The sequence below is a fragment of the Rhipicephalus microplus genome, chromosome 3, assembly GCF_043290135.1.
Source record: "Rhipicephalus microplus isolate Deutch F79 chromosome 3, USDA_Rmic, whole genome shotgun sequence".
Lineage (NCBI taxonomy): Eukaryota > Metazoa > Arthropoda > Arachnida > Ixodida > Ixodidae > Rhipicephalus > Rhipicephalus microplus.
In genome coordinates, this window is record NC_134702.1 from 20,421,615 (window position 1) to 20,442,402 (window position 20,788).

The 20,788-nt window shown below is 46.4% G+C and overlaps 1 protein-coding gene across 2 annotated transcripts in view; it reads right to left on the reverse strand.

Moving 5' to 3' along the window:
• LOC142803624 (uncharacterized) overlaps positions 1 to 20,788 on the reverse strand; it is a 201,287-nt gene that overhangs the window by 6,867 nt on the left and 173,632 nt on the right. For both annotated transcript variants that reach the window (XM_075889027.1, XM_075889028.1), the window contains 3 exons: positions 7,924 to 8,289; positions 6,341 to 6,564; positions 532 to 603 (listed from right to left, as the gene is read on the reverse strand). In XM_075889027.1, coding sequence (XP_075745142.1) covers positions 532 to 603; positions 6,341 to 6,564; positions 7,924 to 8,289 — 662 coding nt within the window. The remainder of the gene's footprint in view (positions 1 to 531; positions 604 to 6,340; positions 6,565 to 7,923; positions 8,290 to 20,788) is intronic.

Below are 20,788 nucleotides of genomic sequence, written 5' to 3' on the forward strand. Positions count from 1 at the left end.
AGTTTCTGAGAGGATGAGATAACAATATAACGCTGATACCCTTCTTGTTTTTTCCGACAAGCTACATTTACGACAGACCTACAGATACAAGCTGTGACAGAGAGTCGCTCGTTAGCTTTATCAGTTGTACGTTCTGTGGGATGGTCCTAAAACCTTCGCATTACCTTGTCCTTTTCTCGGTCTTCTCAGTTGTCCTTGGTCTAGCTTTCACACTGTTAACTGCCGAAAAGGACCGGACTAGGCCAACAATATGTTTTGACCTTCTAGATCAGCTTGCACCACATACCACTGTAAGTATCTTGCGGGCACATGTGTTGCATGCTCATAACAGAAATTGCTTGCCAAGCCTCCATTTTTAATCATACTTTTTAATGAAAAGCCCAACCTATTCAGCCATAGAGTTCTGCATGCGAAGAGGGGGTGCAGTGTAGGACAACTTGGCAATAAGAGAAATAAATGGTGTTTGTTAACGTGTTTCATGTTAGTATATTTGGGAATGCTCGTTAACTGTTTAAGAGAAGTGAGAATCACCTGGGGATGCCAGCTTGGTACCATGGTGCTTCCCGCAGTTCCTCCTCTTCGTTCACATTCAGGGAGTCATGCCTGAAAGCGAAGAAGAAAAAAAAAGAAATGAATGTAAAGAAACAAGATTTATGTCCACAGCTATGTCAGCCTATAGGTGCCCTAGCGGCCGGTGTCCCAGATTTTAGCAGCAAAAATACTGTTACGTAATAAACACACAAACTCTAGACCAAGCACTCAATCTTTTTTTTAGACTGTTTGTATCTCAACTTCTTGTTAACCTGTTTCTCCCCTGATCACTCTTGTCGCCACCCATTCAATATCGTCATCACGAGTCAATAATTAAATATATTGTGCGAAGCTCCAAGATGATGCCTAGAAACAAGAGAAAAGGCACCTTGTGACAGTGGTGCACCTATAGATGCTGTAGAGGAGAAATAAACATTTAATTAAACCAGCGGTTGAGTTGGCTGGGCCTAGGCCTCCCACGTGGGGACGTTAAGGCCTTGCCTCACTGCCGCTTCGCGGGATTGCTGGGTAGACCAGAGGTCAAAGCTGCGTAAGGCGGCGTGTCATCTCGACGAGAGAGTCTCGGTATTACATTCCCACAGCATATTTGGGAGCTAGGCTACCTGGGTATTGCAGATCTTACAAGTGTGGTTAGGTTAACTGGCTGGGTATAATTTGTAGTTCGACGCTGTGGAGAACTGAAACTTTTTGTGGCCTCTTTGATTGCAGCAGATGTGCCTTTGCAATATTTGGCCATGTACGTACTGGAAATTACTTATGAGGGAGAAGTCAGTACCACGATGTAAAAAAATTGGCCCCGTATCTGCATGTTAATCTGCAAATGTCGTTGACAATTTATTTGATGTTCTGCGCAAGAAAATCTGTGAATGGTATTCTGGAAGCGCTGCTAGAGTGCCTAGAGTGTGCAGCGGAGGCGAACGAGTGCATCAAGTCACGTCGCACGTGAGACATAAGTGCCACCTGGCAGTCTTATTGCAAAACGAAGCGCGTGGCTCTGAGACAGGCGTGCGCGCTCATCTCAGAGGTGATAAGGTGTAGAACGCAAGGCAACAAGTAAGTGCCACCACCGTATCGTCTTAGCAAAGCGTTGGAAACACTCGCCTTTTCGTGCAAGCGGTGCACGGTCAGCGCAGTGTGATAAATGCTACGGTCTTTAGAATTACTTATGTGTGCCTTTTCTCGTAAAAGACGCACATACAGAATATATACGTGTAGTTATGGTGCTTTAGATATGCTCAATGTTTGCTTTTCAATTGACAAATGCACAAGTATGAACGCTGAATCTTGAGCAACATTGGTGGGTGCTGCGGATGGGGTTGGCCGTTTGGAGTATCCTTTGGTCACTTTAGTGACATTTAGAGTACCATTAAGGGTGGACAAACAGACAAACGTACATACAGACAGACCAAAGTTTTTGCGTCGAAGGTCCCCAAGAAAAACTACCGTCTTTAAAACATAGGGCAGCTCCGCAATAGTGGTAAGATGAGGGAGAAAACAGTGAAGCTCGTGGCATACACGAAGCTTCGCCGCGGTGGTCTAGTGTTAACGCTAAGGTATTCGACTGCTGACCCGCAGGTTGCGGGATCGAATCCCGGCTGCAGTGGCTACATTTTTGATGGAGTCGAAAATACTGCAGGCCCCTGTGCTCAGATTTGGGTGCACGTTAAAGAACCCCAGGTGGTCACAGAGCCCTACACTATGGAGGCTGGTGCCGTTCAGATTACCCGGTACCATCAAGAGTGAACAAACAGACAAATGTACAGACAGACAGATAGACAAATTTTTGCGTCGAATGTCTGCAAAAAAAAATATATATATATATATATATCGGCTTAAAAAAATGGTTGTTAATTCTGGGTGTTCAATCGTCACGTGCACAAGTGCCACCTCTACGGGTCATTGGTTTGTACATCCTCTGTGGTTTGCACATCATCTGCGCGCTTCGTCATGGCGCATGCAGTTAGCGTCTTGCAGGTGCGGTAATGGTAGATGGAAAAATCATGTCGCAGCACGACGATACACTCTTTGTTCGCTCATAAACTAGAACTAAAGATGACTATTAATTTCTCACAATTTACCCTGTTTGCTAGAAGGTGGCTTCACTGCAAGGTGACTACGAATGAGGCGAAGCAAAAAAAAAAAACGGTCAAGTGACTTTAATAATTTTGTCGCCTGGCGTGAGTTGCTTTGGATATACAATACAGTTTAGTACTGAGCTCAGGAAGTAAGAGTACCCAATACCTTATGCATTTCGTTATAACCCAAATTCAACAGGGAGTCGAACTCACGCCCAGCAACACCTCGTATAATCGCAAGCCGATTTTGATGGACAAGAGCATTCGCCTTTACCATTCGTCTCGAGCACGCGATGGCTAAAGCTATCATATCAATTTTTTTTTTCTCAGTCGCTATGCCAGTCCTGTCACCCCCTCGCTCTCATTTAACTTATGAACCTATTAACGTGGTTTCGAACAGCCTCCAAAATCGCACGCGTTGCAAACTCTGTGCATTTCACCTGCTTTTTGCGCTTCCTCCGGGATCGGCCAACATTTCACCATGCGATTATGTCTCGCGATGACGTCATCACGTGACGTCATGAGAACATGACGATATGTGGCGACGTAATCACGTGATTTTTTTTTTTGGTCACTCAAGTTAACGCTGCCGCCGCCGTTGGTCAATTTTCGCGTTTGATGGGCATCTTGGACTGTCACTTCATTACAAAAGAAAAAAAACAAAAAAAAAAAAACGAGCAGCTCCGGTCGACAATGGATGCGAATCGACCGAGCCATCTACTTTTGCTGCGCAGCTGTCCATGCGTCGGCGGGCCGCGAATAAGACAGCCAGCGGATAGATGGAAATCGCAGCGGGTATTGTTGAATGTGGACGGAAAGGGGGCGGAGGAGAGAGGAGTCTCGCATGAGTCGAATGCTCGCCTGGTTTCTGCGCGGCCTCCGGGCGGGTGCCGCGGTGGCGTACGTACTCTACATCCGGCTCGGTCTCATCCCATTGTGTTTCGGCTCCGTTTCCGGCCGTGTATAAATCAGGCGCGTCGCTATAGGACCCGCAATCGCGCGCGCACGGATTTTGACTCGATCGTCGGGAAAGCCGTCGCGTTTTTATTACTCTCTGGATTTTTTTGTTCCGAAAGCCGCGCAAGTCAACCCAAAATGTCCACCCCCCCTCCCCCACAATCCCATGAACCTCTTGTACAACAGATCTTCCGTCTCCTGACTCCTGCCAGCGAAAGAGCGTCTACCGCTTTCTCTCTCTCTCTTTCTCTCACTACATCGTAACTTTTCCGAATTCAGACACGACTCGTTCCAACGCAAAAAAAAAAAAAAGATGCGAAAGCCGAATTGTGGGGGCCGTGATCCGGGCCGAAAAAGTGGCACAACCACATTAGAAAGTGCACGCACGTCAGCCCTCAGCGCGCGAAGTCTGTTCTTTGCCTCTCCGTCTGTCTCTCCCACTTATCAGTCGAAATCTCTTTTTACAGAGTTCAGAAATATCATTTTCGCTCCCTCCTCGCTTCTCTCCCTCCGAATTTTATATTCTTCAAAGTTCATTCTCCTTTCGTCTGTCTGCTCTGTGCGTGCTACGTAACGAGTCGCGACTTTGAAGCGCTCTTCTTCACTGAAGATTCCTCCGCATGTAGTGTTTGCTTCTTTGTTTAACACTCTTTTTTTTCTTTTTTTCGCCGTTCACATAATTCTCTCAGTACTTTTTTTTTTATTTTGCCTCCGCGTTCACTAGGCATCCTCGACGGTCCACTTAAAAGAAGCGTTTTCTTCTCTCTTTCTCTCTCTCTCTTTCCCTTCTCTCTCTCTCTCTCTCCCTTCTCTCTCAACGCACGCAAAGCCAGGCGCGAATTCTTTTTCGAGTCGAATGAAAGTTCGTGCCGACGAGCAGAGGCGACGACGATTGCAGCTAACTTCCCACGCGAATGACTCGACACTTGTCACAAAGACGACTTCTAACGACAGCAACATAATAAATTTACAAATAAACAAATAAATACACGCATAAATTAATAAAAAAAGGAAGAGAGAAACACACACGCGTGCGAAAGGGATGAACTTAAAAAAGCACACGCGCGAAATGTGAACGTCGCATGAAAACGACATAGTTGACGCTCACTTGTCCAAAACTTCTCACTTGTACTTTCTTCCTTCCATTCTTTTCTTCTCTTTTTTCCTCTTTCTTTAGTAACTTCCTCTAAATCTGATTTTCATTCCTCGACTAAGCTTTCTTGATTCGTCTTCTCTTCGTCTTCAATCACGCACTCTTCAATCGCGCACTCGTGCGAACGCTGCCCTTTCGCGTGATTAACCACGGCAGCGAGAAAAAAAAAAAGAAGCATAGACATAAAAGACAGTTAAAAGAATAGAGCGAAGAGGGGTCAACGGAGAGGTGGGGGGACAGATACGCATTATAGCAGTTGTCGCGGGGGACGCTCCAAGCCAATACTTATATATAAAAAAAAAAACGCATGGTATTAAACTACATCACAAAAAGAAAGTTCTCGCGAGTAAACCAAACTCTCAACGCGAACGCAAGAGCATTCGTATTGCGACTTTTGTGTAGGCTTGCTTTGAGGGCAGTCGCGCTCGGAAATGAATAAATGATAATAAATAATATCAAAAATTAAAATAAGCAAACAGGAATAGCAAAGCAGCAGCCCAAGAACCGTGTTATACACGCGGCTATTCGAGCGAGAGACAGAATGATTCGGCACTGGCGCGCCCCCTCCCTGAGCGTTCATACGCGTCACACTCGGCGCCACGCTTGACTCGGGCCGTTGTCGCGGCAGTCGAGCGCGGAAGTTCAAAGGACGCCGTGGCGCACACTGACACAAGGCGCTAACCGCGTCGCAGCGTCGTCGATACGATGCGACGGAAAACGCCCGCAAACGACTCAAAGCGTCGCACCGAACGTACCGGCCGATGAGCGTTCAATGAAAAGCAACTTTTGGCGAAGCGTTCTCCCGAAATAAGGTTGAAAGCGGACAAACTTCTGACCCGTGCGTCTGCCAAGGAGCGAGCTTGTGTAGCTGATAAACGCGATAAAAGTATGATTTTGTTGCCGCTCTGTCACGCGTCAAATGTATGCATAAGTCTACACAAATGAAGTGTGTGTGTGGGGGGGGGGAGGGAAGGTGTTTTGTAATGTAGAGAAATCAATTTCTTTTGTCAGCCTCAGGTGCGGAACACTTTGTCAGGAGTATAAGACGCCTTTCGCTTTGTCCCTCTTGGTGTTTGCGTCTGCAAATAATCAATACTACTACTACTACTACTACTACTACTACTACATGACAGAAAAACAGACAGAAAAAAACAAAGGGCATGAATAGGACGCACGCAGTTCAAGGTTACAAATTAGCTTTCAAGTGATGATGTCACCATCAGTGTTCATCTGTACCTTCCACGTTCCTCTCTTCTATTTCTCTAATCTTTCAATTACTTTCTTTTTTATTGTTAAGTTTCAGAGAGCTAGGTATTATCCTGGAAACTGTCTTTCCATTACCTTATTTATTTATTTATTCATAATACCTCAATGATCCCACATAGGACATTACACGAGGGGAGGCGAACAAAACACCGGCGAGTCAGGTTATATTTCACGACTTGAAAGAACATTACCGGTAGATACAACTTGTCCAACTTTATTTCGAGAGGTGAAGGTGTATATTTCTACCAGACGATTAGTCTATTCTTCCGATCGATCTGTCGATCGACGAATCAGCGAATGAATGACACACATTCAAGCAGTGACGGAAGTCGCTTACCGCCTCGGCGGAGCCGGAGCGAAGGCAACCCTGGCGGCGAGCCCATTGGGCCTCGGAGATCCCGAGGCGCTCCTCTGGCGGCCACTGGGCGAACCCGACGAACGCCGGCTGCGCACCGAGGATCGCACGCTGCACGCCTCCGACGACAGAGGGCTGGACCTGAGCGCCGAGCTCGGAGGCCGCGAGCCGATCGGAACGGGCGAGGATGCACCCCGGCCGCTGTCCTGCAACGCCACGAGGGGAAAGGTTTCGCGTCATGAAAACAGTTGCCTGAACGAACACGTGGTATTTGTTGTCGCTCGTTAGAGCCACAGGGAGAGATGTATCGATAGAAACGAGATCCATTAGTACTACAGAAATTAAAGTGCAACTATGGTGAAATAGTGAGTTACATTATAGAATGACGAATTATGCTCTGAAAACACCAGTGTCATTAATTTCAACTTTACATGCTCATTAATACAGTCGGAGATCAGTGTAACCAATCTAATTTCTTACATTTCCCGCCGAAACTTCCGATTGTTTAAAGAGTTTTTTTTTTTTGTATTTCGGCCCCATTGGCTCAACGAAACTTCCTGAAACTTGCTTTGTTAAATCTCTTGCTTCTTCACAAGTCAACGAACTGCATTTTTACCGATCAAGAACTACGTGGGACCCAGTAGACGGCGTCAAAATCTATGACGTCATGGTACCTGGTGGATGGTGTCACTACCCACGTCACGTTATTTATTATTTTTTAGCATTTTCTCGCTTACCAAGCGTTGCTTCTCGCGTCAAGGGCCACGACGTTTGTACTGTGATAGAGTAGTGATGCGAGAAAAGTCGTTTATCTCTTTAGTGCTGTGCCTCCTTGCACGGTATCACCTACACTGGACCAGCACGTTCCTGATGTTCTGCGCCCCATATTATCGCATCTTTTTTCTTGGGGATGTGGCCTACTGTTACGAGCTGTTGGGTCGTTTGTCAAGTCGCAATGTCGGAAGTTTGTATTTTTCAAGGGTAGCTCATGCGTCCTGCAGACCTTACTGCTCCGTCTGCCACAATGCCACTTATTGAAGACTCCCAGAAGGTGAAGACACAAGAGCTGTTATATCAGGCCTATCTTGTAGACTTCTTCAATCAAACTGCACGCTTTTTAGCTTAGTGATTCGGAAACAGTCACTTTTAATCGAAAGCGATCACTAGCGAGGATAGACGGCGTCTGGCGTGGGTACGAGTGTGTGTGCGGGGGAGGGGCGGAAGGTGTGCTGCAGCTTCCCCGAAATTTTCTCCTGTCCCCCTGTTTCCTCCCCCTTCTAGAGGGAACCAAGTCATAACACAATGGCTAAGTTACCCACCTCCCTGCCCCTTTGAAGGAACACACTGTGGGTACCCCCCCCCCCCTCCCTCCGGTGAAATTATCCTGGCGCCGCCCGCGCCTGCAAGCTGCTCATATACAGCTTGATTGTGGTAGAACACTGTTTGGTGGAGCTGAAGATCGCTTCGATCTCGCAACATACCAGAGTTGCCAGTATGAATGACAACTTGTAAGGTGATTACACTGCGCGTTCACACGAAAGACCAGACATGGCCTGAACACTGACCTCCAGCCCCTCTGGTCCTCCGATGCTCGGGCAGCGTTGATGTTGCTGCTGCTGCTGTTGCCAGCTGTCTTCGAGCTTCTTCACTGGCGCCGGCTTGTCGGTGAAGTGCCGGTTGAGCTCGGTGGGCGACGTGTTGTCCTCGTTGCTGGACGGAGACAGCAGGTCGGGCTCGGCGCCGCGCTCGCCGGGTCGCTGGTAGTGCTGGTGGCTGGGCGTCACCGGCACGCTGGAGGGACGACTCGGGGAGCCGCCCCCGCCCAGCAGGGCGCCGTAGTGCTGCTGCTGTAGGCTGCGCACGTTGAGCTCCAGGAAGCTCTTCTCGGCCACGGGGTCTCGGTGCTTGGTCCGACCCGCCACTTTCTTGGCCTGTCATGTCGCGCAGCGTGTACGTTAGCGTCGTCCACAAGATTCTAAGCGTCCGAAAGGCGGAATACAACAAACAAACAAGCAAACAAACAAACAAACAAACAAACAAACAAACAAACAAAAATGCACATTCGCACTAGTGGCGCCAATCTGAAAGGTACAGCGGAGGTGGGCGCCCTTCGTTGTTTCTATTTGTTGCCTCTCCATCTTCCTCTCGTTCTCTGTTTCTCGTTTTTTTTTAGTTCGCTTTGTCTATGTTTCTTTCCTTTTCTTCATTTCTCTCCTTTCTTGATCTATCTACCTTTCTTTTTCCTCTTTCTTATCTTTTCTTTCTCTTCATGTCTACCTTTCTCATGCTTTGTATCTCTTCATTACTCTCTCTATCAGACTGTGTACTCGTTCTCTTCTCGCCCATCCGAGTTATTGTGTTCCACGCCGGACAAATCAGAGCAGCGGGAGAGAACGCTCCGGGCGCACGTGTACGGGGCAGCCAAGCTGAGAAGCTGAAGACGATAAAAAGACAACGCTCTGGCTGAGTTATTGCGTCGCACGCGCTAAGCTCGGCTGTGCGTTCGACGGTATATAGCCCGTTCGTGACGACGACAGCTTTCTGAGCACACTACAGCACTGAATCTCGAGCCTAAACATCTTTACTATTAAAAAGGAAGACAAGCCAATGGGCGACAACAACCACGCACAAGCTGGTAGGTTGCAAGTTAAGAATAAGGATCGGATCCTGCCGAAGGTACGTTATCTTTTAGTACACTTTTCTTACTTCACATTTACGTTACAATTACTTCCGATAACAGGCTATACTTCTCTTGGCATCATTGTCTGTTAGTTCTCATGAATATTGTGCCTAACAAAGAAAACGAAATCGTAACTGGTTTCCTTCATTGTTCTTCAGATAAAAGTTGAAGATGTCTTCAAATATACGCTCTTTGTTAAATAGCTTAAATTATGTATTTTGTGCTTTCTTGTCATTTTTTTGTGTTCTACACCTCTTATTCTCAGCGAGAATAGGTACAGAAATGTCGTTTTCTCTTGCGTGCTCTGTATATACTTGCAATTACGCTGTTGAGCTTCGTTATAAGCATTCGCTTGATTGGGCGTCATTTCAACTCTGTAACTTCCCCCCCACACCCCCCTTTGTGTAATACCCGCGGTTTAGGGTTTTCAGGGGTCATCAAATGATGATGATGATGACGACGACGAGCACGATACAAAGGCCGCGTTCAAGCCGCCGCGGCTGTTCATAGGTGACAGTGCTCTGCTGCTTACCCGAAAGACGCGAGTTCTATGCCGGCCTCGGCGGTCCATTTTGACAGGAGACGAAATGCTAGAGACACGTGTACTGCACGATTTTAAGGCGCGTGCTAAGGAACCCCAGATGTGCGAAGTTATCGGAGCCCACCGCTATGACATCTCATAGCCGAAGTTCTTTTGGAACGCTACAATAACAACCAATCTACAGTCACGCTCCTGGGTTATATTCGTAGGCGTGCGCATGAGGTGGGCAGGGGGGGGGGGCGCCCCTCTTGTCACTTAAGAGGGAGGCGCACAAGAGCAGCCCCATACAATTGCATGATAGAGGGGGGGGGGGGTCGCAGCGACTCTGGTGGGGGGCACAAATGCAACCCCATACATTGGAATTGTAGTGGATCATCATCATCACCACCACCACCACCATTTTCTTGGCCACCGCGCCGCGCCTCTCGTGCACCTCATGCATAGCTAGAGCTGCGCGATAACAGAAGGGGTACGCGCGCCTGGCGTGACGGACGCTGGCAGCCGCCGCTGAGCTTTGACGCGAGGGTAATAAAGTGGCGAGATTCAGCACGGCCCCGTCGGCCAGCTATACACGATATCATTTCACGTCTCTCTCCGTCTCGTCCGCTACAACATAATAGGGTGTGTGTGGGGGGTGGGGGGCGGCGACGAAGCTTCGCCCCCCCCCCCCCCGAAAGGGAAACCTACGCACGCTCATGGCTATATTTGCATCTTAATGAAGAGACGTGCAACCGACTCGCTACGCTGATTGATGATTGATTGATATGTGGGGTTTAACGTCCCAAAACCACCATATGGAATGAGAGACGCCGTAGTGGAGAGCTCCGGAAATTTCGGCCGACCACCTGGGGGTTCTTTTAACGTGCACCCAAATCTGAGCACACGGGCCTACAACATTTCCGCCTCCATCGGAAATGCAGCTGCCGCAGCCGGGATTCGAAACCGAGACCTGCGGGCCAGAAGCCGAGTACTTTAGCCACTAGGCCACCGCACCGGGGCGACTGGCTACGCTGACCGCTAATCACGAATGAGACGTCGTCGAAAGAAATTGTTAAAAACTGGCTAGTCTTTCAAGGACTTTTCCGAAAGCAAGGAAAACCGTGATATCGTTCAGGCATGCGCAAGGTTTCTGCGTTAGGAGAAGAGGGCTAGTTTGGCCCCACCCACTGTGGTCGAGTCTGGAAAAAAAGAAAAAGAAAAAAGAAACTGCGATAAACAAGCTCTGCGATGGACGCAGGAATGAAAATGAAGCGAATGACTTCTTTTTCACAAAGACGTGCCATTTGTCGGCGGTTTTCGAGTTAAAGGTGGGAAGACAACAGCTCTTTGAATGCGACACCAGGAGCCCTTGGTCGCCATCATCGCAAAGTAAAAAAAAAACAAAAAAAAACTGTTAGCTGTACTTGGCGAACACTGTCGCAACAGCGAAGATTATGCCCGTTTTCATCAAGCTATAGCGTACTTCTGTATCTTTCAAGTCTTCCGTTCATTGGCGCTTAGCTTCGGCTTCTCGCACGAACATCGCGGCTTGCTCGGCAACGACGTGCCCGTTTTCCCGTCAGCTCGCGCTGACGCTCGTGTCGAGCGCCTTTTCCGTCGGGAGAAATGAGAAATGTTCGCCATCTTAGAAAAGCGCAAACTCCTGAACGCCGACACTGCACTGCCCCGCGCTATAAAACCCCTCGTTGGCGCGTTTATCGAAGGTTCACCCCTCGACATCCTCCACCCTCGCCTCTCGCGGCACTTCCCTTCCGACTGAAACTCACTCTCGCCACAATACGAAACCACGTGATCAGTGCTACCACAACGCTCGATTGATCTGTGTTTAACGTCCCAAAACCACCATACGATTATGAGAGACGCCGTAGTGGAGGGCTCCAGAAATTTAGACCACCTGGGGTTCTTTTAACGTGCACTTAAATCTGAACACACGGGCCTACAGCATTTCCACCTCCATCGGAAATGCAGCCGCCGCAGCCGGAATTCGATCCCGCGACCTGCGGGTCAGCAGCCGAGTACCTTAGCCACTAGACCACCGTGGCGGGGCCTATACCACAACGCTGGACGTGAAAAACTCGACGAATAACAGCTTCGCCGTGGAAAAAAGAAAGAAAGAAAAACGCATGCCTAGCCATAACCCCACACATTCAAACAATGAGTAGAAAGGGCCGACTGAGGAATGTGTCAGAATGGTTTTCCATACATCACCATGCGTGAGGCCCACGGGACAGTTCTTATGCTCTCCCACAGTAGAGTACTAAGTACTCTAAATAGTTAACCACTCTTAAACACTCACCCACGGGACGGCTCTAGTTTACGCTCTCCCATAGTAGAGAGTATCAAGTATTATAATTCGACAACTTTTTCTACGTCACTTCATGTGACGTGACATTAGGAGAAGATAGGGCACGGCAACATCACTGGCATGACGTCTGATTTGATTTGATTTCTGGGGTTTAACGTCCCAAAACCACCATATGATTATGAGAGACGCCGTAGTGGAGGGCTCCGGAAATTTCGACCACCTGGGGTTCTTTAACGTGCACCCAAATCTGAGTACACGGGCCTACAACATTTCCGCCTCCATCGGAAATGTAGCCGCCGCAGCCGGGATACGAACCCGCGACGTGCGGGTCAGCAGCCGAGTACCTTAGCCACTAGACCACCGCGGCGGAGCTGGCATGACGTCTAATTCGTTTGTTTTCATCGTCCAGCTCGTCGCTACCCTTCTGCTAATGCCGGCAGAGTGCGATGTACTGGGCTGGCAAGCTGCGATCAACGCCTTGCAACCGGCTATCCTCCTGCCTGTCAACGTGTCAACCGCACATGCGCACCTGAGCGATATCTGGACTACGCCCCCTTCATCGACAGCAGTTGGTGCTCTGGCGGGCCTCGACGGAGGAGCGACGGCGCTACAAGCAATTCACTGGAGTATAAAGCCGGATCGCAACCATCCAGACGCCATAGGGCACGGCGGCATCACTGGCATGACGTCTAATCCGTTTGTTTTCATCGTCCAGGTGAGAAAACATTACGGCAAATGCTTTCGCTCAAATAACCTTTGTCTAGTTGTGCTGCCGTGCCCAGGGCTGCTCTGCTTAATATTGACTGAAATGCTGTCTCATACTAAGAAATTACTGTTACTTTGTGGAGATGTTGAAACTAACCCTGGACCTGGACCAGACCTAACCCTCCTCCTTAAACAGATCCAACAAATTGCTGATGATGTCAAGGAAATTAAGAATGACCGGCTCACTGCCATAGAATCCAAACTGGAAAAAGTAGCAGCTCTTGATGAGAAGGTTTCCTCATGTGTAACCGCGGTAAACAAATTACAGCAATCACTTTCTGCCATGGAAAACAGGCTAGATGACCTTGAAAACCGTTCGCGACGGTCTAATCTAATACTGTATGGAATTCCAGAGAACGGCAAAGAAAATGACAGGGACCTTGCTGAAATGGTTAGTGAAGATGTAATAAAGAAGGTACTCGAATTAGAACCCGTGGCTATCGAACGGATACATAGACTAGGAAGACCTTCTGCCAACAAAGCACGGCCGATAATACTAAAGCTTTTAGATTTCCGGGAAAAGACTACCGTACTGAAGAATTGCTATAAATTAAAGGGATTAAAGATCGCGGTGGGGGAAGATTTCACTCCCCGTGTACGCGACATCAGAAAGAAACTGTGGCAAGCAGCTAAGGCAAGGAAACTAGAAGGTGACAAGATAAACCTTGTGTTTGACAAATTAAAAATCAACAACGAAGTGTTTGAATGGGACGATGATGTAAACTGCATTCGGCCTGTTAAGCGCAACCCTCAGCAAAAAAAACGAAGAATCCCATGTGCGCGCGTTGCGACCACGCAACACTCAGTCACGCACCAAGTAAAGTTCGCAAACATAAACGTTCGCAGCATTCTTCTAAAGACAACCTGCCTAGAATCATTTTTACTCAGCACAGATCCCGACTTTGTCGCACTCACCGAAACGTGGCTGTCAAGTGACGTCAGGGACTTCGAAATAACGCCACCCAACTATGTAATCTTGCGTAAAGACAGAGCTACACGGGGGGGAGGTGTGGCCATCCTAATAAGAAAAGATATCGCCTTCACGGCTCTCCCCGATGTCGATGGGGTGGAAGCAGTTTTTTGTAAAATGCACTTGACTGCCTGTCCAATGGTAATTGGTTGCGTTTATCGGAGCCCCTCGTCACACTCGGAAGCAATGCATTCCCTGTATAAATACCTGCACATTCACGCTCTTGCATGTAGGCTAATACTTGTTGGCGATTTTAACCTCCCTGATATCGACTGGCTCACCATGAACCATCAATCATCTTCGTCTGACATTATTATTGATACTATGCTGACATTCAACCTCTCCCAAATTGTTAAAGAGCCCACTCGTGTACAAGGGTGTTCCTCAAATATACTTGACCTAGTTTTTATTAGTGACCACTTTCCTGCAGATGAGGCCATCATTGAGCTAACTGATGGTATATCAGATCACAAGATAGTATTGTGTTCGATTCCCTTGCATGAACGTATCAAGAATTCAAATTCAGTTTTGTCATTTGTTGATTTCAGCAACGCTGATGACACTAGTGTACTGGACCACTTATCACACGAGTTTAGCTCATTCGAGCAGCTTGCCGATAATCCGGATGTTGATATCGAAACGTTGTGGCAGAAATTTAAAGAAATTGTTTCGTATTGCGTCTCTCACTATATACCTTCTAAAACAAAGAAAGAAAGACAATTCAATCCATGGATAAACCGCGACATTATTCATGCTAAACGAAAAGTAAAGCGCCTAAGAAAGTCTTTCAAACAAACATCGAATCCCATAACTGGTAAAAACCTTGCGGAAGCCATCAGTTCAATGAAGTCTCAAATTAAAGCAGCTAAGAATCACTACTTTTCTTATACTCTACCTAATTTTCTTAATGATGCACCTCAAAAATTCTGGAACTACCTAAATCCAAAAAATAAAAAATATAGTACAATGTCTCCAAAAGAAAGTAGAGACCGAGCTAATCTGTTCAATAACTATTTTCACTCAGTTTTCACTACAGATAACGATATCCCACCGCCTCTCGAAATTCATGGAGTAAACCCCATTGAACCTCTCAGTATAAACGAAGCAGGTATATTTGACCTTTTGCTAAAAACGAAGATCAAGAAACAACTAGGGCCTGATGATATACCTAATGAGTTTCCCACACGTTACGCCGAATGGGTAACTAAATATCTGTTTATTATATTTAACATGTCCCTAACAAAATCTTCACTGCCCAATGACTGGAAAATAGCACAGGTCATACCAATTCACAAATCGGGTAGTGAAGCTGACGTCGCTAATTATCGCCCGATATCCTTAACAAGCACAATCTGTAAAATATTTGAGCATATTATTCTTAAACATATAACTACTTACCTTGAAAACGAGAACTTTTTGACACCATCTCAGCACGGGTTTCGTAAAGGTCTTTCCACCGTTACGCAGCTTACCGAATTAATACATGAATTGTCATCGGCTATTGACCATCAAAAGCAGATCGACCTCATCTCACTCGACTTTTATAAAGCATTTGACCGGGTTTCGCATCAAAAGCTCATGGAAAAATTGCAGGTGACAATAGATAAAGGACCAATCACAAACTGGATTAGAGCATATCTAACCAAGCGGACGCAGTTTGTGAAAATAGACCAGCAAACATCGGAACTAACGGAAGTTACCTCAGGTGTACCACAGGGCAGCGTCCTAGCTCCTATTCCATTTCTGATTTTTATCAACGATTTGCCTCAATCCATCGGGACGAACATAAAGCTTTTCGCAGACGATTGTATTATTTACAAAGAAATTAACTCACCTTCAGATCATATGATCCTCAGCAATGCTCTAGTATCAGTGTCAGATTGGTGCACGAAATGGCAGATGACATTAAACGTAAAAAAATCAGCCTTGTTACGAATAACCGTAGACAAAACATTTCAAATTTTGCCTACACTATTGGCGGCACGCAACTAACTTCCCTGAAACAGCATAAGTATCTTGGACTAGTCATTTCTAGTGACCTTAGATGGGAGGCACATGTTAATTAAGTTACATCCTCAGCCTTAAAAAGATTATTTTTTCTTAAAAGACGACTACAATCCGCACCACCTCAAACAAAACTCTTAGCCTATAAAAACTTCATTCGACCTACAATAGAATACGCTAACTTAGTCTGGTTCCCGGCCACAAATAACTTAATTAAAAAGCTAGAAAGTGTACAAAGAAAGGCGGTTAGATTTATTTACAACAAATACAGTCTGCTCGATTCACCTACTGAATTAATCGCAAAAGCTGGGTTACTAACATTGCGAAATCGCGCTCAACTCTCACGTTTAAAAATGCTCTTCCAACTCATTCATAAACAGCTAAACATCGACAGCTCTAGGTTCATATCAATTTCGGAAACTAGACAGTCACGCCATAAACATCCATTATCTTTACAGGAATACCGTTTCAACAGCAACTGCTTCAGGTATTCTTTCTTCCCACAGTCAATTAGAGAATGGAATAGATTACCCGGCTGTATAATTAATAGTAAAGATTTGAATACATTTTTGATGTTGCTTAATAATCATATTCGTGCCACCCATAGTTAAATTGATGTTTTTTTTTTCGCTCAATTCTTGAGTGCCTTTTGATCATGATAAGTATATCAGTGTCGTACGCATGGAAAAGTCTCTCATGTTTATTAGTGATATTTCTTGCATGTTATTAATAACCGTCTATTATGTACCAAATCTGTGTTCTAAATGTTTTTCACCACATTGTTTATGCTCCCATATAATCCATGTAATATCGTATAAGATCTGTAGTCATACATTTTCACTTTTTCAATGTAAGTGTATCTATAGTATCTTTTGGTTGCCCTCCTGCAATAGTCCCCATTGGGAATGGCACTATGTATAAATAAATAAATAATAAATAACTTGAAGTCGCATGATATGATGTCATTCATCTTATTACATCGTCACTCGGTCGCAGGTGAGCTTTTCCTGGAGGCTGTGCTAAACCACGCTAAGCGCTGAGAGCTTTTTGCAACGGGGGGGGATCAATGTAGTCGACTGGAAAGACAAAAAAAAAAAGACGCCTATAGCCTGCGAGACATCTAAAGCGAATGCCTTAGGGAGCCTGGTAGCCTTTTTCTTTTGTCCGCCCCTTAAGTTTTGTATGTATACTGCAACTCTCGACCATAAGTGGTTGCTTCATTTACGTTACTTGAAGAAAAGCCAGCAAAATCACGGAACGTGAGAGAGAAAGCAGACGAACTCAACTCCGGAGCTAACAACCGTGCCTTTATTGAAAGGAAGCAAGCAACAGTTGTTGGTTCCAGCGTCGTGTGCACCCGGTTCTTTCTCATGCCCCGCGAATTGGCTGGCTTAATTCGAGTAACATGAACCGACTGGCCCAGATTTCGAATCTTCCCCGTTTCTGTGCATTCCTTGCACGCACAGAACAAGACGACCGCTTCTTCCCATTACCGTTTGCTCCATTCGTTTCATCGCTTGGCTTCCACCGGAGCGAGTCGAGATAGCATCGTCCAAAACAAGGAGTCCGATGCCGGCAGCATATCCTTCACCGAGACGAACAGAAGAGATCAGGTCGTCCTACTGCCTGCAGCTCTAACTGGATTGTCTGTCACGTGCACGTGTCCTGACTGGGCGCCACGTCCGACAAATCACGTCTCCTATACCTGAACCTGCCTACACTCTCGGAGTGCGCAAACATAATCTCGGCTTATCCGGATTAAAAAGGGATTGCTCGTCACTGCGTTCGCGCAGATTCGATCGACGAAAGAGAGACAAGCCGTTTACAAGTGTTCCTGCGCTGGCTGACAACGGCATTCGCTAGAGTTGTTAGCAATAAAGGCAAAAAAAAAAAAACAAGAAGAAGAAAGCACCAAGACCGGCTCGAGTCTTGACGTCTCTGCGAATGGGGCGCGCCTCATTTGCGAAGTGCTTCGGCCGTTCGACAATAAGTTTTTGTCCGTACAGCCTCGGGGTGAAGTATAGCTCACGTGATTGATTGAGAGATTAATTTATTGAGGGGAAAGCCTATAGATGCCTCATCAAACACCAAAATTGATCGTCAGTGGCGTCGGCGTCAACACGAGTGATGAAAAAAAAATCACGTGAGGACGTTAAGTCATAGAGGTCGACAACTTGTGTGGTGTTATCACGTCACATGATGGTGTCATCGGATGAGCACCATGTAGTTAATCATGGGAAAACTAGGGAGCCAGTATGACACCAGGTGAGAGGTAAAGAAAGCTAGCTGTTTTCCGTGGAGGGTTCGTACACCGACTGAGAACTGAAAAAAAAAAGACTGCTTTCGCCTTGGAGTAGTCATGGGTGAATACATAAAAAAAATCATGTTCATTATTAAATTGACTAATTATGGTGATGACTGCAAACAGCCCAGAGCAGCTCATGGGAACCGCTAATGAAATTGCGTCCATGAGAGCATATATACCTTGCAGTACAACGTAAGCATCAATCAATCAATCAATCAACCAATCAACTAATTAATGAGAGAGCCATCATGTTGACCTGAAGCTCTTGTCCCAGAAAAAACAACATCTCCCGTATAAAATTGCATTGGCGAGAACAGAACAAGTTTTAACGACGACTCGCGCAAGATACAAGTGGCGCGGAGGAAGGTAAATAGAACAGGCAGAACGCGCAGATCTAAAATGGCGGCTGAGAAATCTTCATTGGCGCCGGAAGGCTGCTGTAAGTTGGTCACAAATTTATTATACATCGGCATCTAATAGCGCTACGGGTTAGCTTTGAATTTTTATCACTTATGGCTCTTCACACTAGGCGCTCAGAAAGTGGGTTACACGAACGTTATTGCATACCACCTCCATCAAAACACGTAGTCGCTAGAGCCGGGAATCGAACCGACGACCACGCTGCTCAGCAGTAGAACGCACATGTCGACTGAACCATAGCAGGGCGTTTGGTTGCGACGTCTATATATCTGGAGGCGCAGAAAGATACCTTTTTTTTGCACAAAACTGGACCGAAAAAAGAATAAGTAGGATGAGTAAAAGCCCTTAAACGATTTTGGGGACGACTTCGAGGCCCGCAGGGTTTGCGAACATTGTCGCCGAGCCCTCTGAAACAGCAAGACTGATGCCGCGCGCTTTTATTGAAAATGGCGTTATTAAGAAAAAAAAAGCACCGCAGCATACGCGAGGTAAAAAAAAAATCCTAATTTCCAAAGAGTAGACTCTTCTCCCCTCTCCTCCCTTTTCCATGCACGCACGCACGCACACAAGCACACACACACACACACACACACGCGCGCGCGCGCGCGCACGCACACTCTTCAGCTGGAGGAGTCAGCAAGGTCGTGTACGATGGCCAGGTCCTCTCTTCACAACTGTCCCTTCACTACCATCACCCATACTTTGATCGGATTCCATTACGAGCTTGACATATCTTCGCGTAGCCCCGCGCTAACGTTCGCGTTGAAGTCAGTGCGGGAACTACTGGGTCTGCACAGAGAACAAACAAGCAATACGAGCGCATACGCGAAAGAAGCAAACACGGGGTAGCGCAACAAGGGAGAGAACCAAGACACGACAAGAAAGAAGCGAAGGAAAAGAAAGATCAAACAAAGGAACAAGCCGCGTGTCCGGTTTCGCTTTTCCATCGTCGCTTCAAGACGCGTTGATTCCCTTCAGCGAAGACCAGTCATCGCCAGACGCCCCACGTCCGATTGAAAGGGGATTCCCCGCGGCGAGACCAGAACAAAAAAAAAAAAAAAAAAAAAAAAAAAAAAAAAAAAAGCGTCGCTCTCTTATAGGAGGACACGAAAAGAGGTTTCCAGAAGAGGGGTTCACAAAAGGGCCGAGCCTCAGGGATAGCACATTCTGGCACCTCGGGGCCAGTGAGAACCCGAAAAAAAATTGGGGGGGGGGGGGGAATATTCGAAAGAAAACTGAGAGAACAGAGTCGTAGGCAGACAACAGGAACAGACATTTCAGTGTGGACCATTGAAATTGATGCGCATTGCATTAAACCGGTAACTAGAAGACATCACGGGAGGCCTTAAGCGTCTTGTAAAGCTTGTCAATTTAAAGAAAGCAAAAAAGAAACTAAAGTCACGCAGCCCCATATTGTTGTGTATGAATATGGGAGAAAATCTTCGTAGTGTGACTGAATGTATGGAGTGGTGATGTTACAATACCGGATGATGAACATCAACCGACATTAACCACCATTTGCCAAAGAAAAATGTACCTAGGGTACGTCGTATTTACGTTTACATTATCGTTTTGGCAGGCTCACCTCTTCGTCCAACTTTCATAAGTGCTTTTCTTTTTTTATTTACTACATTTAAATTTCGTCTAATAGTTGCACGACAGCTTTCCTTCCTTCTTTCTTTCTTTCTTTCTTTCTTTCTTTCTTTCTTTCTTTCTTTCTTTCTTTCTTTCTTTCTTTCTTTCTTTCTTTCTTTCTTTTTTAACCGAGGAGGTTTAAAGAGTTTTTTTTTTACCTCCTTGGGTATAACTGAAATGAGTATAGCGTAGCACCATGCAAGCCGAACAAAAATACCAAGGAGGCTGGTTGAGAACGAAAACGAAGACAAAGCAGGCCGTCGCCGCTGATGCATTATAGATACGTGTCAGCGTCAATTCGGTACTCTTCGTGTATACTTACACACGTACGCGGCTACTAAAGTGGCTTTTCCTGCTCTCGGATTGAAAACCGTGTGAAAGTGGTCGGAGTCGAAGAGCACCGAAGGAATCCAACCACGCGCATTTATGACATCGGCGCCTTCGTAAGACAGATGCCGGACGGAGCACCTCCGACCGACAACTAAGCCGTGGGCCACAGACTATGTGGCACCTGGGAAGGTTATGTAGGGGCGAAGAGAGGGGCTGTTCCTTTCCTAAGCCGCCTAGACGCGGCTGATTTGCATTCCAATCAACACATTTCCTTTGCGCACTGCGCTAAATAGAGAAAGGAACCATTCATTATACATTGGAAGGGTTGCAGATTAAAAAGCGGGGAGCTATGCGATGAGTGATCCGGGGTGCTTTGAACCCCTTTCCCCCTTCCCCCATAACTGGTAAGGGAAATAGGTTTAGATGGAGTGTTCACAGAAATTCATCACAGACGGTGAAAATCTATAAGATTTCA